Source organism: Mustelus asterias, chromosome 9 (genome assembly GCF_964213995.1).
Source record: "Mustelus asterias chromosome 9, sMusAst1.hap1.1, whole genome shotgun sequence".
NCBI lineage: Eukaryota > Metazoa > Chordata > Chondrichthyes > Carcharhiniformes > Triakidae > Mustelus > Mustelus asterias.
Window position 1 is genome coordinate 98,320,010 of NC_135809.1, and position 27,567 is coordinate 98,347,576.

The 27,567-nt window shown below is 42.1% G+C and overlaps 2 protein-coding genes across 8 annotated transcripts in view; one reads left to right on the forward strand and one right to left on the reverse strand.

The window, feature by feature from the left end:
- Positions 1-2,558: 2,558 nt before the first annotated feature.
- The window catches only part of LOC144498862 (uncharacterized), a 28,011-nt gene continuing 3,002 nt past the window's right edge, over positions 2,559-27,567 (forward strand). The window contains exons 1-3 of one of the 2 annotated variants that reach the window (XM_078220641.1): positions 2,559-3,130; positions 8,827-9,003; positions 10,532-13,928. In XM_078220641.1, the coding sequence (XP_078076767.1) occupies positions 2,956-3,130; positions 8,827-9,003; positions 10,532-10,719 (540 nt within the window). In that variant the 5' untranslated portion in view covers positions 2,559-2,955 and the 3' untranslated portion in view covers positions 10,720-13,928. Of the gene's footprint in view, positions 3,131-8,826; positions 9,004-10,531; positions 13,929-27,567 lie in introns of those variants that run through there. The other variant, XM_078220643.1, reaches the window with a different exon arrangement.
- accs (1-aminocyclopropane-1-carboxylate synthase homolog (Arabidopsis)(non-functional)) overlaps positions 18,668-27,567 on the reverse strand; it is a 55,219-nt gene continuing 46,319 nt past the window's right edge. For all 6 annotated transcript variants that reach the window (XM_078220637.1, XM_078220636.1, XM_078220638.1 and 3 more), the window contains 2 exons: positions 26,572-26,725; positions 18,668-23,637 (listed from right to left, as the gene is read on the reverse strand). In XM_078220637.1, the coding sequence (XP_078076763.1) occupies positions 23,357-23,637; positions 26,572-26,725 (435 nt within the window). In that variant the 3' untranslated portion in view covers positions 18,668-23,356. The remainder of the gene's footprint in view (positions 23,638-26,571; positions 26,726-27,567) is intronic.

Genomic DNA, 27,567 nt, shown 5'->3' on the forward strand with positions numbered 1-27,567 from the left:
TAATGACGGCTGGTCCGGAGCTCGAGTGGTTCTGGCACCGAACTTTGACACACTACATTTGGTCCCCAACTCCAAATCATCTATGTAAATTGTAAACAATTGCGGTCCCAACACTGATCCCTGAGGCACACCATTAGTCACTGATTGCCAACCAGAAAAACAGTCATTTATCCCCACTCTTTGCTTTCTGTTAGTTAACCAATCCTCTATCCATGCTAATATATTACCCGTAACGCCGTGTACCTTTATCTTATGCAACAGCCTTTTGTGCGGCACCTTGTCGAATGCCTTCTGGAAATTCAGATACGCCACATCTGTGTGAGTCTTGGTATAAACATATTTGGAAAACCATAGGAGCAGGTCAATTTGACCTGTGATTACAGTGATACCATCATATGGTGCAAACCACAACTGCATCCCATCCTTGATTTCCACAGTATGGGTATTACTAAGTTGGCTGGTGAATATATTAACTCTTTCCTTTCTACACAGTGCTATAAAGGGGTCACACTGGAAAATAGTTTGGGAAGCATTGATCTGGAAGAGCAAGCACAGCAAATGGATGGGAACACCATGCTACAAGTTATCCTCAAAGCCATGAACCATTCTTATTTAGAACAGTATCACCATTGCTTCACTGTTGTTGCTGGCTTAAAATGCTTGCTTAAAATGCTGGAACTCTCTTCCTAACAGTACTGCTGATGTACTTGCACCAAATGCACGTATAGTGGTTTTAGAGAGCGGATCACTTCCCTTTCCTTAAGGGCATATTAGGGATCAGCAACAAATATCGGCCTTGCCATAATAAAAAGAAACAGATCTAAACAAACCCAAGCAGATCCAAACAGATTGAAAGAGACCCCAAAAGACCCAAAAAGACCAAAACAATCTGAAAGAGATGTTAAGGGTCCCAACCAGACCATAAGAGCTCAAAACGAATTGAGGAAATTTGGACATATTATACTTATACCCAAAATTCTGCAGATTACACATGCCATTGGGTGCAAACATTCAGGAAATTACAGGTCATGTGGACTTATGTGGTCATGTGGAGTGACATAGTGGCACAGCGGTTAGCACTGCTGCCTCACAGCGCCGGGGACCCGCATTCGATTCCCGGCTTGGGTCACTGTCTGTATGGAGTCTGCATGTTCTCCCTGTGTCTGTGTGGGTTTCCTCCGGGTGCTCTGGTTTCCTCCCACAGTCCGAAAGACGTGCTGGTTAGGTGCATTGGCCGTGCTAAATTCTCCCTCAGTGTACCCGAATAGGTGCCGGGGTGTGACGACTAGGGGATTTTCACAATAACTTCATTGCAATGTTAATGTAAGTCTACTTGTGACTAATCAATAAACTTTACTTTAATATTAAACGAGAAGATAGACAAAAATCACAGAATGGGTGACAGCACAGTAGGAGGCCATTTGGCCTGATGTGTCTGTGCTGGTTCTCCTAAGGAGCAATTTTACCTTGTGCCACCCTCCTGCCTTTTCCCCGTAGCCCTGCACATTCTTCCTTTTCAAAAAATAATCCAATTCCTTCTTAAATGTCTTGATGGATCCTGCCTCCAGCACACTCTCAGCAGTATATTCCAGAGACCTCGTTGCACTAAAAAGCTTTTCCTCATGTCGCCATTGCTTCTTTCGGCAAGTATGTCAAATTTGTACTCTCTCCTTCTGGATCTTTCATAGAATCCCTGCAGTGCAGAAGGAGGCCATTCGTGCCATTGAGTCTGCACCGACCACAATCCCAGCCATAAAATCATAGAATCATAGAATCCTACAGTGCAGAAGAAGGCCATTCAGCCCATCGAGTCTGCACTGACCACAATCCCACCCCCAGGCCCTATCCCCATAACCCCATGCATTTATCCTAGTTAGTCCCCCTGACACTAAGGGGCAATTTAGCACGGTCAATCTGCCTAACCAGCACATCTTTGGACTGGACATCTTTCCACCAATGGGAACAGTTTCTCCCTCTCTACTCTGTCCAGACCCCTCATGATTCTATCAAATTTCCTCTCAACCTTCTCTCCTCCAAGTTCCAACCTCTCCAATCTATCCAGGTAACCATCACTCCTGGAACCATTTTCTGGGATATTTACTGCACTCTGCAATTAAAAGACTCACCCTTTTAAAAAAAAGTGTCTCACTACAGATAGCTTGCTGCTGGCTCACACCACAAATCTGCATGATGTGCATGGCTGATTGCGGCTGCTTTTATTAGTATTGAAGGAGGCGTTTACCAGAAACATCATCTGTGGGGTTGGGGGTGGGGCGTAGGGGGAACAGATTTAAGATTGAAATCTTCCGCTGATTTCTTGAAAACTTCAAAGTTGATCCAAGAATCTCGTCCATTAAAATCAGCCATTCTGTCAAATGGCTGGGGCTGCACAGAGAGAGAGAGTGATGCCCCAGGTGTGTGTGTGTGTGGGTGTAACTGGGAGCTGTTGAAATGCTCCATCTGTGCAGTTAACAATAAAGAGACAGCAATGGAAATGTCAGAACATTTCCTTCCTGTAGCCTGACGTCAGTGTGGTCTGAAATTACAGTTTGATTTCTGTACTTTGGAGATTTAGCGCCAGAATCTGTTTGCCCACCGTGGGGTTCCTGGCCATTCAGGGTCACTCATTCATTGGCCAGTCTCCCAGCACCGCCTAATCGATCGCAGGGGATTTCCCACTGCGGTTGAAGAGCTACTGAGGAAGTTCTGGTATTTCCAACAACTCCTTGGAGGCAGGGAGGTGGGGGGACTTTTTTTAAACCAAGATCATTGAGTCTCCGGATCAGACATATGTAAATAGTTCCAATCAGCCAGGCTCAATGCCACTGAGCAGTTGACACCAGTTGGCAGGGACGTTTCTTTCTTAGTCCCGGTTAATATTCAGCCGCCCACCTCCCCATACAATCCCACTCAGTGCCTCTCCCAGCATCGGCACGTTGACTCGGAAAGTTAAGGATGGGAGGAAAGGAGCTGAGGTACAGGTTGCTGCAGAACAGCACTGTGATCATCGGCTCGATAACTTTGATCTACTCGGTTAGCAGCCCGGCCTGGTATCAGAATAAGGGGCTATGGGAGCCGCTCAGGACGCCAGCCGCTGAAAATACTACACGCCACCAGCGACTCAGCCGAGGTAAGAGACTTCATCCCAAAGCGGCTCGGGGGCTGTATGCTGTGTCCCAAATCAGTCCGGGGAGGATATCATGTAGTGTCATTGAAAATGAAGTCAGGGATTTCCCAGGATTACACGGAAATTGCCGGGAAATGGAAACTTTCACATTCGGCAACTGCCCTGCTCCAAGAACCATCTGAAAATGCCATTGAAATCGCAAACTTTGGATGGTTTCCACTGATGACATCAATAGTTACCCAGAAAAAAGTTAGAAGAATTAAAACCACTTCTACCATCTGGGTAACTATTGTACAGACTAACCACTATTGTAACTATTGTAACTATTGTACAGACTAACCACACTAACCCCATGGAATTCCCCCACCCCCATCACCCATAAAAGCCCCAAGCGGAGTCTCCCCATACCCACCACAGGAAACCCCTTTAACTACATCTCCACTTTCCCTAACTACTACCCCACAGGACTCACCCCTGCACGCCCTCAACTACCCCACCAGACCTGACCCAACCATCCCGCTCCAACGCTCCCTTTGTCCATATGACCACTCCTTCATTGACTGGTCAAACCCCTCTTCCAACTGTCTGGCGCCCCTCCACCTACTGTCTGACCCCCCCCCCCCCTCCCCAGCACCCTGGTTAGCTGCCCCCCAGACAGCCCCCTTACCAAGTACCCAATCACCCCCTCTCAAATGCTTGACTCCACCCATTGTCCAATAACCTCACCCAGAGTGCCCAACCCCTGACCCCCACAAGTACTGATCCCCACTTCCATAAAGTGGCCAATACTCCCACCCCCAGTGCTCCACAACAACCACCTCCACACCCCCCAAACTTACTTTCAAATCCCTCCATGGTCACACACCTCCCTATCTCTGTAAACCCCTTCATCTCTACAGTCCTGCAAAATCTCAGCACTCCTCCAGTTCTAGCCTCTTGTGTACCCCTGATATTAATTGCTCCGTAATTGGCAGCTAAGCTTTCTGCTGCTTAAGTCCTCCTTCATCCTCTCTATCTCTCCCTCATTAAAACCAACCTTTATGCCCAAGCTTTTGGTCATCTGTCCTAATATTTCTTTATCAGTCCCGGCGACAGATTTTGTTTGATATTTTAGTATAAAACAGGAGTTATCTTGTTCTTGTAGAGCCCTGCAATTTTCCTTTTCAAGTATAAATTCAAAGTCTTTTTGAAAGTTATTATTGAATCTGTTTCCATCACCCTCTCAGTGGAGCAATTTGGTTCAGAACAATACACTGCAGGAAATAAATTCTCCTCATCTCTCCTCTAGTTCTTTTGCCAATTATCTTCAATCCGTGTTCTTTGTTTACTGGCTCTCCTGCTCGTGGAAACAGTTGCTCCTTATTTGAAATCTCTCGCAATTTTCAACAGCTCAATGCTACACCATTGTCAACATGACAAAGCAGCACTGAGAAACCATTATCGTTGTTCAATATGAAGTGCTTTCCATCCAATTAATTTTTTGCAAATTTGTTTCAGTTGATAGTTTTATAAGTTTCAAAAAGTCCCCATGCCATCACCCTAGTAATGACCAACAGTGCAGTGAAATGAATTTTGAATAATTTGCACAAACTAAGTCAGTCACCACAGAATAATCCTGTAAGCCTAAACATAAGTGCATCAGTGCACACAGGGAGTGGGGAGAAACAGATTTTATCCAGAGATGTTCATTAGCTTTACTGAAATCAGTATATATTCTGATAGCATTCCCCACATACAAATTATGCTTCAAGGTGTTGGAATTTACCGGTTGCTTATAAACAACAGACAAAAAGCAAGAGGAAAAGGGAGAAAAACAAGTAAAACAGAATGAGAGATTTCCAAAGAAAAATCATATTGAATGCGAAATGTTAACTCAGTTTCTCTCTCCACAAAAGCTGCCAGAACTGTTGAGTTTTTCCAGCACTTTTTTTTATTACCACAGAATTGTTAGTGTAGAAGGAGGTCCATCATGTCTGCACCAGCTCTCCATGAGAGCAGTTCACTTCGTGCCATTCTCACACTTTCTCCCTTAACCCTGCACATTCTTTCTTTTCAAATAACAGTCAAATTCCCTTTTGAATGGCTAGATTGAACCTGCCTCCACCACACTCTCGTGCAATGTATTCCAGATGCGAACCACTCGCTGCCAGAAAAAGTTTGCCTTTGCTCCTTTTGTTTTAAATCTGTGCCCTCTCATTCTCGATCCTTTCATAAGTGGAAACAGCTTCTCCCTATATACTCTGCCCAGACCCCTCATGATTTTGAATACTGCTATCAAATCTCCCCTCAGCTTTCTCTTCCCCAAGGAGAACTGGCCGAACAGCTCCAATCTACCTCAATACCTGAAGTTTCGCATGCCTGAAATCATTCTGGTGAATCTTTAATGTACTCTCCCCAATACCTTTGCATCCTTCCTAGAGTGTGGCACAAATAGTTGGACATGATACTCCAGCTGAGGCTGAAGCAGTGTCCTATACAAGTTCAACATAACCTCCTTGCTCTTGTACTCTATGCTACTATTAATAAGGCTTTATTAACTGTTTCCTCAATCTGTCCTGCCACCTTCAATGACCCAGGTCCCTCTGCTTCTGCACCCCATTTGGAATTGTACTCTTCATTTTGTATTGTCCACCCTCTTCATACCAAAATGAATCACTTCACATTTTTCCGCATTAAACTTCATCTGTCTCCAGTCTGCCCATTCCACTGCTCTGCTTGTTCAAGCTGTTGCTATAACGAATGTAACAGTGAGCTATCATTCCCCATTTCTTTTGTTTATTCAAAAAAGTTGCAATATCAGACATAATATTTTTGCTTACAGAGGACAGGTCCCTGCATATAAATATATGTGGCTTATATAAAGTGTAAGTGAACCCGACTGATAATCTTAAATTGGTTGTTAATGTAATTTTTAGCACACTTGTTCAGCCAGTGCTGTCCAATCGCAGAATCACATCTAACATTGGACGTTATGTTCTGAGTTTTGGAGGCACAGATTGGTTGAATATGCTGCTCATTGCGTACAGCTGAAGGGATGTGTTGTCTGATATGATCCGCAAGTTGTTAAGACTTGTGGCCCACGTACCTGGCAATGTATCACATTGCTCATTTTGGCGTTAGGCAGAATGTCTTTTTGGTTTGATGACAGCATCCTGTTAATGGAAAACAACATTCATGCTGCCACTGCATAGTAGCAACATGAAATGACTAACTACATTTGTTGGTCAGATTTTTGCGATTATCCTTCCGGGGTAAATTTGAGGTAGACTGGGCATTTTTCAGGTCCGGAACTGGTGGCCTTAGGCCCATTCATGAATATGTGCGATACACAGCAACCTTTGATCTGATCAGGGTGGCTAGTGTCCTGCAGGAGAGCTTTGATGCACCCTATTTCACCACCAACTTGCATTTCATAGAATCCCCACAGTGCCGAAGGAGGCCATTCAGCCCATTGAGTCTGCACCGACCACAATCCCACTCATTCCCTATCCCCGTTTCCAATGTATTTACCCTGCTAGTCCCCCTGATACTAAGGGGCAATTTAGCATGGCCAATCAATCTAACCCACACATCTTTGGACTGTGGGAGGAAACTGGAGCACCCAGAGGAAACCCACGCAGACATGAGGAGAATGTGCAAACTCCGCACAGACAGTGACCCAAGCCGGAATCAAACCCAGGTCCCTGGCACTATGAAGCAGCAGTGCTAACCACTGTGCCACTGTGCTGCCCATACTGTGCGACCATGCCACCCATTGCATGGTGAGCAAATGGCTCAGGCTCTATTTACAAGATTGCCAATAAGGCCAATCTTATAGCACAAGGAAATGTAAGGATCCCAAAGCATATATTGACCAGTGAAGGTAGGCTTATGGTTGTCAAGAGTAGAGAACCCATCAGCAAATCTTTCAACTCACATGTTGAGAAAAGGGGGCTCATTAGCCTGCCCATATCAAACGTGAACTTGAGCTCAGAATGGAGCATGTTGAGGTGTGTTAGGAAATTCTTACCTGCAGCTGTAGATTCTGAATCTGTGTTCATTGAACTCATGAATTTAGCAATTCGCACAGCTGACTTTCGCTTTAATGATGCCACGGATGCTCAAATAGATGGTGCTGCCATGGGTTCCCCTTTAGGGCCAGCTCTCACTAACATTTTTGTCGATTGTCACGAGAGTGTTTTCGATGCAATGACTCTAATCTTACTGTTTATATATTTCTGACATGTAGATGACTCGTGTGTGAAATTTGATCAGTTTGCTGCATCTGAATTCTTGCACCAATCCTGATGAATGCAAGGCAAAAAGCTTCAACAGCATGTCTCTTTTTTCAGCAAAATTCTAAATTACCTGAAGTTTTTACCACTCTCAGGATCTCACTTCAACACCATCCCTTTTGCAGGAGATTGAAACAGGCCAGATGTTACTTTTCCCCTGCTGCAACTGATAATCTTAGTCCCAGCAAAGCTCAGTCCAAATTGGAGTATTCCAAACCCAAAAATAGTCAGAGACCTGCACTAGAACACTTGCACTTCTCCAAACTGGCAGTGTTTTACATACAGAGGATTACATTGCGGAAGTGAATGTCGCAGAATTCCACTTGGCTCATTCCACATGCAATGAAATGACTGACTAGTTAAACTGTTCATGGTTGGCCCGAGAGTGGCCCTCTATTTGTCTCAGATATTGTCATGAGCTTAAATGTTCACGTGATTCACCCGACAAACTATCTGAAGGATAATTGCAAATGGTTGCAAAACTGCATTTCACAATTATTGGACCTGCACGGCCACCCACTAGCCTGGGAATTCTGAATGAGAGCAAATATCATTGCTACAATCTTCTATAACAAGCAGATATCTGCAAGGACTAGAACTTTGTGAATATGTTAAACTTGCATGCAGAGTTCTGTTGTTTCTCTATCTCAATGCCAGTCAGCCAGGCCTTCCCTGATTCGGCATCTAGGTTAGGTTCCTATAAATACAAGTTTTTCCAGTGATACCAGTGCACTGTAGCATCATTTGAAAGGGATTTAATTCAGAATTTGGCAAAGACATTGCATTTCTCCACGATGCTGTCAGGTCTGATACCATTGATTTCACGTTTTAATTCTGGTCGTGCTTACTTCACAGACTGGGTTTCCACTCTCTACCTCCAGTGCCATTAAAATTTCTAGTGCTTTGTTTCTACTCTGGTCTCTGTTTTGTAAAATAAATCTAACAGGTCATGATCCAGAATTATAAAGCAGGCATTTAAATAGAGAAGTTCATGATGCAGAATATTTCTACTTATTAATATAATTTCAGAACATTCATACCCAATTCAAACTATAATTCTTCCTGCATTCAGTTTTCACACTAGCATTGCTCTGGGCCATTGCTGATGGATACACAATTTACTTCCTGGATGCAGACCACTCAGACTTGCTGTTAGAATGTACAAGCAGAGACCCAGCCTTCTTTAACCTTTCCACTATTTGCAGGAAGTGATAAAAGCACCAACTTCGGTGCAATTTACACAAACTGCAAGACATTTTACATCCAATTAATATTTGCACCCTAAACCATAGAAGAAATAGTCAGGAAATTAGGGCTTTGTTTATTAACTTTAAAAAAAATGATATTTAAAATGATAAATGATGAATCAATTATGTTCAAGTGCTGTCTGCGCTTTTTGTTTAGATGCTGTTGTTTTCCTTTTAGCTGTGGAAGCAGAGCGCGTATTTGGAGTGATTGCGAGTATGATGGCAATCACAGCTATCTGTATCTCCTTGCTGTTCATCTTTTGCTGGAACCCAGAAACTGACATTGAATCCAAGATCAATCCTGGGCGGATGCTGTATCCAGGAACACTGCAGGTTGCAATACTGGTGCCAACTGGTAAGAACAAAGCCACTGAAGCTCCTCAGGTTGTTCAATTGTTAAAGCAGTGAGTAACAGGGCTATGCTGACCAAGAAAGTCTCAAAATCAATCCTCTACATGTGGTGTTATCAGCTCGCATGGCATTAAAGGTGCTACTGACATCAATTACCCCTCTGTTAATGAAAGAAATAATAGTTAAGGGTTTGAAACACTGATCAGCGTTTAGCTGAAAGTGAATATGTGCACATCATGTTTGATGGTTCTGTAGTGAATAACCCGCCAACATTCACTATCAAGGACATGGCCAATTATAGAGTTTCCACCTCAGCTTTCTCTACATAGATTAAAGATGGACTTGAGATTGTGGCACAGTGGTTAGCATTGCTGCCTCACAGCGCCAGGGACCCGGGTTTGATTCCTGACTTGGGTCACCGTGTGGAGTTTGCATGTTCTTCCTACGTCTGCATGAGTTTCCTCTGAGTGCTCAGGTTTCCTCCCACAGTCTGAAAGACATGCAGGTTAGGTGCATTGACATGGGACAGGCACCAGAGTGTGGTGACAAGGGGGATTTCACAGGGGAACTTCATTGCAGTGTTAATGTGACTAATAAATAAACTTTAAACTTAACGGCCCATTTACCCGCTATGACATAACGGATTCATTTTGATATATTCTTGAACAATGGGCCCAAACTCAGCTTTATACTAGTTGAGCATTCAATTAACTTTTTAAGCAATATGGTGTCGCTAAATAGTCAATTGTATAAGTAGAAATAAGTCAAATTAACTGCGAAGTAACTCATTGAAAGTTTTATTATGTGTTCTATTTACTAAAAAGTAGTTGTAAGGACTTTGACTCTCTTGTTAACTTTGGAGCTGATGAACATGAAAGTTAATTTCCATTTTTATTGATTTATTGGATAGAAAGATCACTGTTAAAGCCAGCATTTGTTGCCCATCCCTAATTATACTTGAAAAGTTGGTTGAGAAGCTTTTTAACCCACTGCACTCCCACAGTGCTGTTAGGAAGGGAGTTCCAGGACTGTCGATTGGGCAAGCTGTTGCAACTGTACATCAGTGCTGGTGGGTGTGAATGTTTGAGGTGATGGATATGGCAGATGCTCAAAAGCATTGTTATACATTACTCTGAAAAAAAAATCAGAGGGCCTACCAACAGTTTGTGTCTTAATCAGTCATAAATCATCATTTAAAAGTGTCTGGAAATGTGTTGTCACATCAAACAGAACTACCTGATTTAATGCAAAATACTGCGGATGCTGGAATCTGAAACAAAAACAGAAAATGCTGGAGAATTTCAGCAGGTCTACAGCATCTGTGAAGAGAGATAATAGAGTTAACGTTCCGAGTCTGGATGACCCTTCGTAAGACGACTCAAAACGTTGGCTCTATTCTCTCACTACCTGATTTAGGTTGAACAATTTTCAGTTGACATCTGATACAAAGAACTTTACATCAATGGTCACTGCATGAGCTACCAACTTTATTTTTGCAGGAATATTAAAGTTTTCCATGTTTGTATTTTCAGCGTTACTGTATCTCATCACATGGTCTTTGTTCACCAACCGTCACATGGAACAAATCAAGGAAGATATCACACAATTTGGCTCTGCATACTGGATGGGAATGTGTTCTTGGTTTATGCTGCTCATTATTTTACCAATTATCTACTTGAAAGAACAGTGCTCACTCCCAGAATTTGAGACTCCAAGATGAACAAGAGGTCAATATCACTCACTCAATGAGTGTTAAGACTACCTGCGATGCCTATTACTTCCTATTTGAACAGGCTCACAGCCGCAGGCATTTAGGTAACACACTAACAATTAAAGAAGCTGTTTTCCTGATACTTGAGGCAGAGTGAGGGTATGAGTACTAACATTGGTAACTTCAATAACTCAGCATCAGAAGTGAACTGCAGAATCCATGAAATCATCTTCTTTGAAAATAATCATTCTGCATCGTTACACAATTCCTTTTATGACTTGGACATTTCTCAAACACTTGTAATGATACAAATATTGTATTGGTTTACGCATGCTGTTCTTAAGTGATTAATAATAGTAATGTAATGCAGAAGGTACTGGACCATAGCAAAATACACTGCTGGCCCCAGAATTCATGTATTTATCTCCAGAAGCAATACAAAAAAAAGCGAACACATTTGTAAGTCTTCCAAGTCTCCAGACATTGCCCCGTTTGTTTTGCTTTTAAAACCAACACTTGCCTTCATGATAAGGTTTTAATCATTTGCAGGGCAACAAAGTCTTTTCAACCAATAGTCGCATGCCTGTGAGCTGAGTGCTAACAAGAGGAAATGCAAGATCAGAGCACTTTAAAAATCAGCATAGTCTTCCTGTCCACAGAACAAGATTAGTGAGAAGCTGCCAATTTAATGGAGGACTGATAACAGTTTGCCTAAACCACTCAAGTGCAGCATGTGCAGCCACCATTTTTCTCAACAGACGCGTTCTCAAATATGATTTTTGCCACCCTCATTAATTCCTCCCGCACTTTCTTCCTGAAGGCATTGAGACAGTACAGTGCCCAAGTATGTTGCCGATGTTTGCAACTTGACAGCAAGCAATGTTCCACACCGAGGACATCAAAGATGTTTTACTTCACCTCATCCACTCACACAGACATACACAAGTCTACAGTGACAAGATTCATTGAATAATAATAGAGAAGAGCCCCTGGTCAATTTCTCCTCCAACACAGGAGTACTAAGGCAAATTGCAGCACCCTCTGTCTTTACTGTGATTAGTTAGCATGATGTGGAATTATTGCACAGACATGAGATCAAATTTGAGATAGTCTTGGTTTGTGTGGAATCACTAGGTACACTGGCTGAGTCATTTGATGCAGGAGATATAAAATACGAAACAGGATGTAGCACAGGAAACAAATTTAAATTATGCAGCACTTTGCAAACATTATTGAATTAGGAGGAAGAGAAAATGAGGAACAATCCAAACAATAAAATATTTGAAATGAGCAATGCTTGATATACTTCAGTTTGGATAAGTATGGAATAATTTGTATGGGAACAAGGAACCAGAATTGGAGGAATAATTAAAAAGAACAGCAATAGATTAATCATGAAAGACATTATTGTTACATCTGTCTAATGACATGGGAACATAGGAGCAGGAAATTCAGCCCATCGCGCCAACTGCATCATTCAGTTTGATTATAGCTCACAATCTACCTCAAGCCACCTTCCTGTGCTATTCACTTATCCCTTGATGTCATAATTCACATGTTTTAGAGGTACAGCTTTTTCATTTTAGAAGCTGAATTTTAAATGTAAGTTCACTGGTGGTGTGGGGTTCTGTTAACCATCTAGATGTTGGCAAACTAACAGACTTAAGATAATTAGAATTAAAAACTTGTGTTTACTGGATAAAGTCAGGGTAAAAGGGTGAGAGTCTCATAAGAACTGGAGACGTGACATCTGCTTGTTACTCCAGTAAAATATATGTTCGTCTTGTGGCTTCCCAGACTTGAGGAAAACTTTGGAATTAAAAGGTAGTTAATTTGCATTTCTGCCTGGTAATAGGCCTAATGTGTGTGACATTGTCTTGGGGATTACAATGGTGCAATTATAATTTCTTAGTGAGATTCTGAGTGAAGTGAATTAGGGCATAACCAGCAGGCAAGACTGGTTGATTCTTTGAAAGCAACTATTTCAGCTGTAGGTCTAATATAGCTTGTAGCTCCTTGGAAGTTGAGAGATAAAGGCAGACCTATACCTGAATTAAAGCAAATACTAAATTTATCCTCTATGAAGCAACCTGCGACTGGGAGCTGGTATCCAACATAAAACAAATTTGGAAGGGGAAAAGCAATGAAGATCTGAGAAGTGGAAGGAAGAAATCTACAGTAATCCTCTCAATAAAAGGCAGTTAACCTTGTTGCAGTTTTGGATGTACTCGGGTTGATCGAAGTTTGAACCCAAAACAATGGACTAGCGTAAACCTAATGTTTTCTAATGTTTTAAACCACTGAATGGGAGTCGCAAGAAGGTTCCTGCTGGAGCTGCAGAATTCAGAGACACAAGGGGTTGGAAGAAATTGGAGGGTCACTTAGCCAAAACTTAATGGAAGGGCCCCATGAAATCTTCTACCTTGGTAAGTAGCTATAAAACTGAAATTAGAGTGCATTCTGGAGAGCGGTAATGTACCTTTTGAGTTAATCCCACGAAAATTAAATGAATCTTTAAAACTTTGTAAATTAAGAAAGGAGCTCTTGTGGGGGGAGGAGAGGAATAGAAAGAACTGAGTTTTTTTATTTGATTTGATTTATTATTGTCACATGTATTGGTATACAGTGAAAAGTATTGTGTTTTGCACGCTATACAGACAAAGCTTACACAAAAGTTTTTATTCGTTACAATGTTAATAGTTTAATACTTTGTTTAATACTTTGTGATATACAATAATTTTTGACTAAAAAAAGTGGAATCTTGTGGTGTATTTCTGTTGGTTAATTGCTGGATGTTTTAATTTCTTCTCTAAATGTTAATGGAGCCTTGCAGGATTGTAACAAAATTGGGTGCTCACGGCAGGATTTCAAACCTACAAGCTGAGAGAGATTCACTAGAATATTAGGGGTGGCACAGTGATTAGCATGCTGCCTCATAGTGCCAGAGACCCAGGTTCAATTCCCAGCTTGGGCCACTGCCTGTGTGGAGTTTGCACATTCTCCCTGTGTCTGTGCGGATTTCCTCTGGGTGTTCCAGTTTCCTCCCACATTCTGAAAGACCTGATTCTGATAAGATAAGATTCTGATCTTATAGAGTTGTATAAAATAATGAGGGGCACAGATCAGCTAGATCATCAATATCTTTTCCCAAAGGTAGGGGAGTCTAAAACTAGAGGGCATAGGTTTAAGGTGAGAGGGGAGAGATACAAAAGTGTCCAGAGGGGCAATTTTTTCACACAGAGGGTGGTGAGTGTCTGGAACAAGCTGCCAGAGGTAGTAGTCGAGGCGGGTACAATTTTGTCTTTTAAAAAGCATTTAGATAGTTACATGGGTACAATGGGTATAGAGGAATATGGGCCAAATGCGGGCAATTGGGATTAGTTTAGGGGTTTTAAAAAAAAAGGGTGGTATGAACAAGTTGGGCCGAAGGGCCTGTTTCCATGCTGTAAACCTCTAGGTGCATTGACCTGGACTGTGGCGACTAGGGGATTTTCACAGTAACTTCATTGCAGTGTTAATGTAAGTCTTACTTGTGACTAATAACTAAACTTTACTTTAACTTTATTAGCTAAAATTTAAGCAAACAAAATTTCACGTAGGCTTTCATTAGAGTTATCGAAAAACAGAATGGAGTTATCGCTTCCTAATTTCTTCTTGAGAGGGAAGATTTAGCCCTGAGTGATTTGCAACAATTAACCAACTTTCGGATAATAGCAGAAATGACTGAAGGGTTGCCTCAACATTCAAAACTTGAGGAGCAATTTTGAACTTCCTTGCTGTGGACAAGAACATTGAAAGTTTAGTTCTTGCAAATTAACTTAAAATTGATGACATGCCTGCAACTGAGCAGGAGACTTCAATTAACATTGAATTAACACCCTTTTGCTAATGGTCTGAAAATGCACATTTTCATTATTTTTTCTTCTCATAGTTTGTTTAAACTTCTGTACGATAAATGTAAATATTGACCATCATTTGCTGTAGGAGTGAATACAACAGTACCTCTCACTCACTAGACATGCCTTTTTACATTTAGATTTTTAAATTTTTTGCACAGCAAGTTGCTGAAAGTATAGGTTGATATCCTGTTTCACTGCCTGCACCTTGCAGAAATTAACCAACCAGATTGAAGGACTGTGAAATTAACAATACAAACAGAGAAGGAAGTGACAAAAGTGCAGTGGAATGAGTGAATACAATGAGAAATCATGGCTGCGGTTTTCCCCCCAAAAAACTAAAAGCGCTATCTTACTGGCTGCTCATGCCCCGCGACCACTGCTGCCAGTGATAATTTGGACCAGAAAATTCCACTGGCGTGAACAGCCGTAAGATTCGACCCAATTATATGTTATGATGGTGAGAAAACAGGAGCGATCTGCGCCAGTCTGTCAGGCGCACTCTGGACCACAATCATCCCACACTTAGTCATTTTGTGGGAGAGTGGTGAGTTGCGCGTGGGTTCTGGAAGGGGCAGGGCTTAAAAACATTCGTGCGTCTGCAAAGCTATCGGGCATCATTTTGGAAGGGCGCCCTGATCTTTCATGACCTAGAAGACTCTCTCCCCTCCCCCTACGGTGATCTGGACAACTGCCCCCCCCCCCCCCCCCACGCCCGCCCCGCACTTTGGTGGCACATTTTCCCACCCCCTCCCCGACACAGATCACCAGCATTAAGGCCTTCCAAATGGGCCCCTCTTCATGCTCCACCCCATCATAGCCCCCCCTACTTAGCTCCCCCTCGGTCATAGTCCTCACTCTGACCCCACCCGCATGGCACGCTCCCTGGCACATTGCAAACCATTTGGCACCAGGCGCAAAACCGATTTTTAGGCTTGAATGCTATTTTCCAGGATCGGTGCGATCTGTACCAGGCACAGCAAGGTCAGAAAATTGCTACCCTTGTATGGAATCAGTAAAATACAAAGTGTAAACAGTGGGCCAGGTTTTGAAGTCAATGACAAAGTGGTGGCATTTGCTGTTAACCATAGAACCATGAAAAATACAAACGCACCAATTTATTTATTTATTAGTCACAAGTAGGCTTACATTAACACTGTAAAGAAATTATAACGAAAATCCCCTGTCACCACACTCCGGCGCCTGTTCGGGTACATCGAGGGAGAATTTAGCATGGTCAATGCACCTAACCAGCACATCTTTCGGACCTTGGGAGGAAACCGGAGCACCCGGAGGAAACCCACATAGACACGGGGAGAATGTGCAAACTCCACACAGTCATCCAAGGCTGGAATTGAACCCAGGTCCTTGGTGCTGTGAAGCAGCAGTGCTAATCACTGTGCCATTGTGCCGCTGTGAGTAGGTGGGTGGGTAGGTCCCCACAAGGACTTTGACATCTCCAACTATTACAGGGGGACAATTGTCTTTTTAGATTGAGGGGCGCCATTCTGCATTAAACATGGGGCAGGCAAAGACAAAGGTTCCAAGCCTCAGTTGGAATGGGAACTGAATGTATGCCATTTACATTATTCTAAACCGCACGCTAGCCATCTAGCCAACAGAGCTAACCAACTTTCTCAGCAAGGAGTAAACATCTTCAAAGGCGAGAATTCGGAAAACCCTCCCTTCAGCAAAAATAAAGGATAACAAAACTAATTGAATGTGGCAAGATTGGAAGTGTTAGTGTTTAGGGAGAAGGCAGATAAATTAACAAACACAATTTGTATCTGTGTCATACAAAAAGGTCCTCAGTCCATGCTCAATTATCTTAAGCAGGTAACCAGGACACTATGTGACAGTCAGTTTCATCATCATTGGGTGAGTGAACAGGGAATCAGTGAGGATACCCAGCCCTGCTTACTGCCTATTGATTAAGGGTCATCCTCCCCAGCCTGAAGTGCTGAACATTCCTAGCATTTTGGGTTTATATTTCACCGTCTATTGACACCTTCTGGAAAATGATCAGGTGTGTGGATATTGAGGGAAAGCAGAATTGGTTTCAGGTACAATGTCCATCCATAGTTGGATAGCCTACCAAGATGGACCATGTAGGATCACATACAGCTGGGCTAGATACTGAAAGGCAACTGTGGAACTATACCTCGGCAGAGGCAAAGTGTTAAAGAGACATGAAGAAAACTGACACTTAAAACCCACACACTATACCACCAGAAATACTGAGGAAACTTCAGAAATGTCAAAGGTCTCATCTAATTTATTTTTCAACCTTACAATTGAAAAGCATCACTACTGGGAACAGCCTCCTTTTGATTCATTCACTGCCATCCATTGGGATATAAACTTGTAAATATTGGGCCCGATTTTACCTCCTGCACGTTCCTGGCCTTGCTCTGCCTTTCCCTGGGGGGAGGGGGGGGGGGCGGATGGAGAAGGGGAGTGACGTGTCTCCCTTGGGGGGAATGGAGAAGAGGAGTGACGTGTCTCCCCGGGGGGAGGAGAAGAGGAGTGACGTGTGTGCCCCTGCGGGTGGGGGGTGGGGGGAGGGCACTGCCAGTCTGTGGCCGATCCCTCCCCACCGGAGGAGGGATCGCAGGGGGATCCCCCCTCCCCCCAGGGGCAGACACATCACTCCCCTTCTCCATCCCCCCTCCCCCCAGGGGCAGACACATCACTCCCCTTCTCCATCACCCCGCCCCCCCCCTCCCCAGGGAAAGGCAAAGCAGCACAGACAGCAGAGAGGATGAAAGGAATTCCCTTTGGAGGATAATGTCCAAATCACAGGAACTAAAAACCTGACAGTCCAAAATCTGGGATAATATTTCAAAACGTATATCCCCTCATCCCTGTCCTGTAATATTATCCCAGATTTTGGACTGTCAGGTTTTTAGTTCCTGTGATTATAACGTGGACATTATCCTCCAAAGGGAATTCCTTTCATCTTCTCTGCTGTCTGTGCTGCTTTGCCTTTCGCGCCCGGGCGCGCTGCCTGCGGTCTGTTCTGAACTGCGCATGCGCAGTTGGAGCTCCGGCCGCTCCAACAGCGCTAAGTCCCGCCCAATAGACCGGCACCGAAAAAAGGCATATGGGTGCGCTGGAGCGTGGCTGCCGGGCGCGGATCCGTTTGACGACCGGACCCGGCACTTTGTCCCGATTTGGTAAAATCAGCCCCATTATCTTGTTGAAATTAAGCAAAAGCATAAAAATGTTATGCAGATCAAACTTTTGCAGGTATTGGAGATACTTGAAGCCCAATGTCATGAATGTGCCAACAGTTTCAAAACCATCAGCATTTCAAAAGGTATTTCACAGGATGTGAATCCCAATAACAAGATTAGCAGTTGTAGACTGACCAAAATAAATACCATTGTCCTGCTAATAGGAAACACTTAGGGTAGACGATTGTACCATTCAGGGAGGACAGTCATATATTAATCTCAGAACTAACAGAGGCCAAGGGAACAGACAACTAGGGAATCTTAGAAGGGAAACAATGCCATAATTGGCAAACTTTTCATGGAAGCAGGTGGCAGATTCCATCGAGCAGCCTGTAAGCCAATTCTAGCTGGCAGACCAGAAGCAAGGGTGCAGAAACCTTCGTGGAGGCAGTTAAAACCCATATCTTCACTGAACCAAAAAGAGATGTTCCCCAGAATAACTACTCAATTGCATGCAGTGTGGTAACTATAAGTTTGCCTTTACTTATAGATCTGGTAAGTCCTGAAAGAGTTCAGACCTTGAAAGTGTACTTTGGATCAAAAGCGTAATTCCTACTTAAACTGTGTGGGTGTGTTTAGTAGTCTTGTACATAACTGTCTTAGATCATTATGTGTATTTGTGTCTTTTCTTTATTGTAATAAATAATCTTTAATAAGTGTTATACTATGACTGGGCTGGGTTACTGTTCACACTGGGTATCACACGTTGCTCCTCACACCATTCCTGCATACACTACCACAAACCAGTGTTTCCAAGTTGGCGCACCCTCATAGATAGCAGCTGGGTTGGCGACACCAATTACAATGCAGAGTCAAAATAAAATAAAAGTGGCAAAAATGTGTAATTTTACTAGACATTTAGATACACAGTACAAAATAAAACTAATTTTATAATAATGATTACATTAAAAAGTGACATGTTTCAAATAGTTTACACAATCTATCACCTTATAATACAGCATTGGATGTAACACATATTACATGAAATACATTTGCCTTCTTTCCCGCAACAGGGTTCACAGCACATAGACGCACAATTAAACCTCACTTAACATCTACATACATTAGCTCCAGGTACAGTGGCCAGGCCACCTGGGGACCTAGTCGTTGTGACAAGACCTTGAGAAGTGACACACATTATGTTTGTGTCCCTCTGATCATGAAGCCATTTGAATTACTGAATGGAACATTACACATTAGTGAAGGAAAAGTGCAAGACAGACCAATACTCTGTAGTATGTTTACTATCATGGGAGAGTGAAAACCCCAGTAATTTGATCAACTTTCAAGGCTAAGTGTGAAACAAGCAGGAAGATGTTTTCAAATGTTGCTAGGCTAGTGTGGCGGAGTATGGTGAGAAGTGCTTCTCAATTAGTTTGTTTTATAAATCTCATTTTTAGCAGGTAATTGCTTCTCATTCATTCTCAACAACAGGAAGTTGATTAATAGCCATATTTTTAGAATCAGCTCATACACCCAGATTACTCTGGGTGTTAGCATAAATTTTTCACACAAAATGGGACTGAACCTCACTGCCCTCAATTTAGCTAGACAAAGTCAACCTCGCATCTCACCCTGTCAATTAGCACTGCAAAAGAACTCCCATCATGTATTGTGAAAAGTTATTCCTCCAAAACAGTGCTTTCTTTCTGCATGAGAATTATATTCAGATCAGGTGAGGTGCCATCAATAATGAAGGTGCAATGTAATTGGATAGCTGAACTGGACTTCACTGACATGTTTTGTTAACTATCCCTTGATAAATCCCATGTTGGAAACTGTTTAGAGAAAAAGAAAAAAAATCTGTAAATGCTCAAAATCGGAAATAAAAATGGAAAATAATAGAATCACAAAATGTTACATCACACAAAGATGCCATTCAGCCCATCATACTTGTGTCCACTCTTTGGTGGGGCTATTCAATATATCTTCCAGATGTTTATCCACGTGCTGGGAGTTGACAACACCTATATCTCTACCTCTGAAGAGAAAATATGGGTAACTTTCTGGAAAAGACTTTCAGATGAGACTATGCCAAAAAAAAACTTTTATTTTCCTATTTAAGTTACTTCTTGTCTAAATTGAACATGAAAATACTTTGGTTAAAAAAAGACAACTTTGGTGATCCTTGGCAAAAGCTTTAACAATATCATGAAGGTTCTTTGAACTGGGACCATGAAAAATCAAAGTCTTCAATGGACGTCATTTAAGTCACGTTCATCTTCAAAATCAAAGTGACCAAGAACAGATATTACCATAAATCGTGATGTTCAAGTCAACCTGGTATGTAAGACAACCCCGTTTTTTTTAGCCCCAAAGATCATGCTTTGTGTATACTTGGTGTACAAGTGGACCCCCATTTTTGGAAGGATTTTGACAGGCTTCAAAGTGCGATTTATACCCTGACATCAATAGTTAATATAAATCCTTCAAGGTGTTTCTGTAAAGCATTCCCATAAATAAATGAAATTTTCTTCAAAGTCTCGAACAGTACTTACTCAAATGACAAAATAATTTCTCCTACAAAATGAGCTCACAAGCTACATATAGAATGGTTCAAAATGAAGTAAACGAGGAATATACAAACATTGCAACACAAGCTTAAATAAATTTGGCACAAAATGCAATTAAAAGTTATTTTAAATAAAACAACTGACATGCAGTGCATATTCAAATGCAATAATGTATAGTATTCTTTGTTCAATGCAAATAACACTTAAGTAAAAGCAGCATAATTTTACTGCAATAAAAAAACCTTACAGTAACAATCTCCAGCTGTACTAACCTTCAAATTGGCCACGAAATCTCAGAATAGAGCAGAATAGAATAGAATAGAATCCCTACAGTACAGAAGGAGGTCATTTGGACCATCGAGTGTGTACCGACCACAATCCCACACAGGTCCTATTCCCATAACCCTCATTTATCCTGCTAATACCCCTGACACTAGGATCAATTTAGCATGGCCAATCAACCCAACCCGTATATCCTTGGAGGCAGGAAACCGGAGCACCCGGAGGAAACCTACACAGACACAGGGAGAAAGAGCAAACTCCACACAGACAGTGACCCGAGGCCCGGAATTGAACCTGGGTCCCTGGGCACTGTGAGGCAGCAGTGCTACCCACTGTGCCGCCATTGCAACCCAACAAACTGAAAAATAATTTTCAACAGACCATAAAATAGGAGTATTCTACATGATGCAATGAAACATTTGAGTCCTTCCAGATCAAAGTTTGAAGGATTTTCCAGTCAGATCACTACATTCCCTAGCACTACCTGTGGTTTAGATAAAAGACTGTGCAGGGTCTTCATAACAGTTTATAATCAAATTGTGCGCACTACCTTAATTAAATCTGTTCTTTACCTTCAACAATTTGTTTTCATTCAAAACATCTGAAAGCCATATCTAAGGAGCTAATCTTTGATTTTATTCATGAGAACAGGGAGAAGCTAATATCCTTCTGACAGTCTCAGGTCACGTACAGTCTTTTCCCACAGTGAATAAAATGGTAAGATTTCATTGCTTGTCATGGCATGTTTATTGATGGCAGCTTTTCGTGGCCATTATCAACTTCTTCCTAAAATCGGGAACTTTATTTGACCCACAAATTTGCAAGACATCAATGAGCTAATCTATGGGTGGCACAATGGACAGAGGGTAGAACAGTGGTTAGCACTGCTGCCTCACTGTGTCAGGTTCGATTCCCGGCATGGGTCACTGTCTGTGAGGAGTTTGCATGTTCTCCCTGTGTCTGCTTGGGTTTCCTCTGGATGCTCTGGTTTCCTCCCACAGTCTGAAAGGTGTGCTGGTTAGGTGCATTGGCCATGTTAAAATTCTCCTTCAGTGTACCCGAACAGGCACCATGGGGCGTAGCGACTCGGGGATTTTCACAGTAACTTCATTGCAGTGTTAATGTAAGCCTACTTGCGACACTAATAAAATAAACTTTAAACTAAACTTCAGATAAAGTTGCTGCTTGCCTGCTGATCTGGATTGGCAATTAGAAGAAACATTCTGCTCCCAATGTCAATGTAACATAACATGTAAAAGATTCCAATGATTTTTTACAAGAGGGCAAACAAACAAAAATTGACAGCAAGCCAAAGGTGGAAATATTAGAATGGGTGACTAAAAACTTTGGCAAAGAGGTGTACGTTTTGAGTATCTTAAAGGAGGAGAGGTGGCAAACAGCTGTAGGAATAGGATTTCATAGATTCGATCCTTCATGATTGAAGGCACAGCCACCAATAATGGGGTGAAGCAAGTGGAGGATCTACAAGAGACCGAATGATAACAACAATGACCTCAACCACTGACAGCCAGACTCCACTCTCCCCACTCCCACACATTTCTGACCAATTCTAAAATATAGATATTTATTCAAGCTTGAGACTTTCTGGAGATCCAAAGATAAGCAGCTCTGTAAATTAGCTTTATTGCAAAACTTGACCTACTAAGAAATGAGCCCATAGCTTTATTTGCGCAAGAAAATACTTACCTTGTCTTTTCATTCGATGCAGATATAAATATGCAGATATGGTAGTGGACATTGTACATGGTGCGTGTCTTGGGAGCATAGGAGGCTGGTTTCTAATCTTCGGTGGGAGTGGAGGGAAACATTTGCTCCCTTTTTCTGAACTGCTTTGAGACTCACTGTAGAATGGTCAGATTGCTTCTTACGAGTGCCCCACAATAGTTTGAATCTTGCATAAAGGCACTTAAAAAATTTAAAAATTCTCTTGCACATTATGCAACAGAGGGGCAGAGATGACCAATGATAATATCCTACCTAAAGCACTACGAGATAGGGAATCTTGTTGAATAAAAATAATCTTCGTGAACTAGAGTTCAATACAATTTAGTAATATGCGATTAAACAATCTGGTTTGGGGATGGATAACAATTCTAGCAAAGTATTTTTGAGATCAATTTGTTTTCTATTGAAAAAGATTTAAAAATGTAATGGTTTCAATCATTAAGTGAACATAAAAATAAGCAGAACATACTGGGTTTCTCAGTATCCCTCTACCTTGCCTCATAAATACTTAAAATGTTGCTAACCTTCAAGATATTGTTTTGTGCATTTTGCACCATTTAATATATGTGATTCACAGGGAGAGCCGGGCTTATTTTCTTTTGTCTCTCCGTTCCGTCTACCTTTATTCAAAACCAATTAATGAAATTGCAAGTATTTACAATGCTATAGTCTTGTGAAAGTGAAACTTCTGAATGCATCGCATGGTAAGACAAGAGGGCTTGGTTACAGTCATAAATGAGTTTTCTTGTACTGGGGAGGGTGGATGATGCATGGCCAAACTAGAGACTGATGAGAAATTAAAAGTTAAAAATACCAGCAGTGTTATACAGCACCACTTCAGTGTTAAGACTTGTTATCAACCCACCAGTAAGTGTAGGAAGGTCATGCAAAATGACCTATAAGCATTTAACAAATTGGAAAATAATCACTAATGCATTCCAATTAATGCAATCTCTGAAATTACAGGGGCAGATTACTTCTCCGCAAGTTTGCAGAAAACTTCATACACTTCTGGATTCTCTTGAGCAAACTGCTCAGGCGTGTTTCTCTGTAACCAGTCAGTTGTTCGGATTTGTTGGCGCAGAAGTCCAATAAGACCATCAAGAGCAGGATCTTGAGGCGATTGCTGGACACCAATTTCTACGACATCCTCGGCAACTTTGGTTCCACTCTCAGAATCGGAATTGGGTCCCTTTTCAATTGATTGGATTTCTGAATCTTGCTCTTCCAGAACCTTCCTAAGCCTCTGCAATCCTAAACAAAACAGTGTTGAAACTGCGAGGTTAGTTATGGAGGCAACAATTAATGAAGTTTAACAAAATAAAATGAAAAAAAATTACTTTTTCAAACACACTCCACTGAGCTATTTGTTACGCTAAAATGCAGACTATAAAGTTAGTCTGAATTCTCTTATTGTTCCCTTCAAAGTCATGGATTGATTTTAAACAGCCAAAATAAACCTTTGTCAGGAATCATAGAGGCTAAATTGGGTAGTTTCTAAAAATGGGCACAAGGATTGCAATGCACAATTATCTTGCATCATGTAAATGCAGGCAGCACTTGCACTTCATGTTGCTTGCTGAATGACTGCCACATAGTAAATAGAAAAAAGTTTCACCCTTGTTAGGGACCAGTTCAGAAACGCCAAGGTTTACTATGAAGTTGGCTTAGACCCCAGCTATTCTTGATTTTGGCAGTAGTGTGAGCATAAGGTGTTTCATTCCAGGCGTGATTCTATTAACCTACTAGGAAGCTTTTATTTAACAACACAGTTTAACTACAACAAAAAGAATTAGTGTAACTTTTACCAACTGAAATACTTAAACGTAACAAGACATAATTCTTAACTGCTAGTCTTTTGGTTCCAATTTAAGCAATATTCTTCATATATGTAAACGCCTCTTCAAAATCAGTTAGAAAACAACAGGCTTACATGCTGGTATGCAAGCTGCTAGTCCTCAAACCACCAGAACACCTGAGGAAAAAATACCTATTTTCTAGCAGGCCTTAGACTTCAATCTCCAGAGAGAGAGAAAGAGAAAAGCTGTTGCTCCTTGCAAGTCCAAGTAGAAACTGCCTGCTTTTCCCCTCTGTAAGCCTAGCTCCTCCCATTAGCACATGGCACTCTCTTGTCAATCAACCTAATTAAACCCTACTCTGAAATCTCAGGGGACAACCCAAAAAATAAACTAAACTGCATTTGCTCAGATTAAAACAAACACCCCAATATCTAGAATCAATTATACTTCTATATTCTCAGCATGTGAGTTTCCTGGAGCAGACAAATTGGCACCGTAATCAGAGCTGACTTTTAACTTCTCCTTCACAAGAAGCATGACACAAATACATTTCATAAAGGCACAATATAATCACATCCTTTATGTTTAATTAAACCTTTTTTTTTAGTTGGCTGTGGAATACACATCAATAGACACCATGGAGAAGGAATTTTTAAATTGCCAATAATCCATTTTTTGCCTTTAGAATAGGCAACCGAGAAAGAATTGGTAGGGTCCCTTTACCTACCCGAGTTTCATAGAAATCATAGAAACCCTACAGTGCAGAAAGAGGCCATTTGGCCCATTGCGTCTGAACTGACCACAATCCCACCCAGGCCCTACCCCCATATCCCTACATATTTTACCTGCTAATCCACGCATCTCAGGACACTAAGGGGCAATTTTAGCATGTCCAATCAACCTAACCCGCACATCTTTGGACTTTCAGACAGGCCTTTAAACGGACACCCACCACTCCTACCCAATAAAGGCATAGAAGCTGTTTAAATATTCACTTCGGTGTCCTATGTAGGTAGTAGGAACCTTAGGCGGAACTTAAGATAACTGGCGTCGTTTCAGCTCACTGATTTGAGAAACAGTTTGAAATGCACATCGCTGCGGAGGGGTAGGCCCGACCAGATTAACTGGCCAGCATCAGGCCTTCCCCAGAATTCATGGTGCCAGGAGTGGAAATTCCACCCGCTGAGAGAAACTGGCCAGAGGCTGGCAAAGCCATCGGGAGCATTGACAGTTTCCGGTAATGCACCCAGGGAGAGCCCTTAGATTGCCAAGGGGCCCAAGCCACAAGTGAGCGAGGACAAGATAGGGTTTGCAGGGAGTGGGATATGGGAGGGGACTGCATGGTGGGAGCCAGAGGCAAGAGCAAGGGCTGACTTACTGTGGCACAGTGCCAGGTCTATCGATCAGGCACCAAGTGCCTTTTGCCTCCTACCTTATCCATCACCATCCCAGCTAAAAGGCCTCAGATAAATCCAACAGGGAAGTCAGCACTGGCATTTAATCACTCACCAACCAGTAAATTCCAGTGGGCTCAGGGATAATTGGTGTCAATTAAAAGTTAAAGTTTATTTATTAGTCACAAGTAGGTTTACATCAACACTGCAACGAAATTACTGTGAAAATCCCCGAGTCGCCACACTCCAGTGCCTATTCGGGTACACTGAGGGAGAATTTAGCATGGCCAATGCACCTAACCAGCTCATCTTTCAGACTGTGGGAGGAAATCGGAGCACCCAATTGGCTCTAAAATGAACCTCACTGTATTCTGCCACAAGGCGAGTTTCACCCACAGGCTGCTTTCTGCTGAGCCAGAGATTTTCCTGCCACTGGGAGACTGACATGAACCCACCGCCATATTCTGCGCCATACTGCATTGAAGCCAGGTCAATTTGAATTTTTGTGGAGAAATGGGCAGAGCTTGCAGAGTGCATATGGGCGAAGGCTGATGAATACATGATGTGGTGTAATAGGTGTGGTTTAGCAAGTTATTATGGTTGTGGTGAGGATGTGAGGGGGGCACGGGGGAGGCTTTACTTCTGAATCCCAACATCACTATTAAAATTAGGGCACAATATTGCATGCAGTAATCTTTGATTTGCAAATAGGGACTTCAATCCAATAATGTCAATGATCACTGCTTTTTCGTTCAGAACAATAAAATATGCATAAATCTGAAACTGCACCATCTTGCACTTGCTGGTTAATCAGTATCGTAACATAAACATTAGAATTTGTACCAAAGTGGATGTTCATATCCTACATTCTTCAGCTCACAAAACAGTACGCGTAGAAAATCTACATTTAAAGTGCTGGAGACCCTAAAGAAAGTGAAGATAGAAATACTAAACAGGAACCAACAAGGCAAAGTTCTGTTTTTCATTCTACTCACCCAACTTCAGCCGGGAGGTTTTGTCAGCAAATACAAGGCGGAACCACCCAGGCTCACAGCATCCATATGTCTTTCCATGAGTGAGAAGAATTTTATTATCAATAAACCGCTTCCACAGTTTTTCCTCCTCTTCGAATGTTGGATTCTTTAGGTACTGAACCAGAAGAAATGGGTACATTGAATTTCTGTCATTTTTTTCCCTGCTGCAGCACTCCAGCTGAATCACCCAATACAAATGATGTTTAAATCCCTTCTGAGCATGGGAAAGAACTCAAAACAGCTTACTGAACAGATAGGAAGTGTATGTGAGAACACAGATGTTACTTGAGCGAGAAACATCAGTCAATCAAATATAAACTGGCAAGATTCAACTATTTCAGAATCAGGGTTGGTAAAGGTGATGCATGATTCTCCACAACCCAGTACATCAGGGAACAACAAAAGACCATAGCTATCAAGTGAGGTCCTCCTCACACAAACCCATAGAATCATAGAATCCCTACAATGCGGAAGGAAGTCATTCAGCTGATCAAGCCTGCACTGACAAAAATCCCACCCAGGCCCTATCGCCGCAAGCCCTGCTAATCCCCCTGACAATAAAGGTCAATTTAGCATAGCCAATAAACCTAACCCACAGATCTTGGGACTGTGGGAGGAAACCGAAGCACCCGGAGGAAACCCACACAGACACGGGGAGAACATGCAAACTCCACACAGACATTCACCTGAGGCCGAAATTAAACCTGGGTCCCTGGTGCCGTGAGGCAGCAGCGCTAACCACTGTGTCATCCTTTACTGGACCCTTCTACCCTTGCAAGTCATCAACCATGATCTTTAAATGTTTTGTTACCTCTGAAGTTAGTCCCCACCATTCCCACAACTCTCAGTTTGCATTTCTCCAATCAGGTTTCCTTCTCTGCCAACCAATCATCTCCAGGCTCAACAATTAGGTTGAATGACCTAACTAATACATAATTATTTTTAATTAGAACTTGA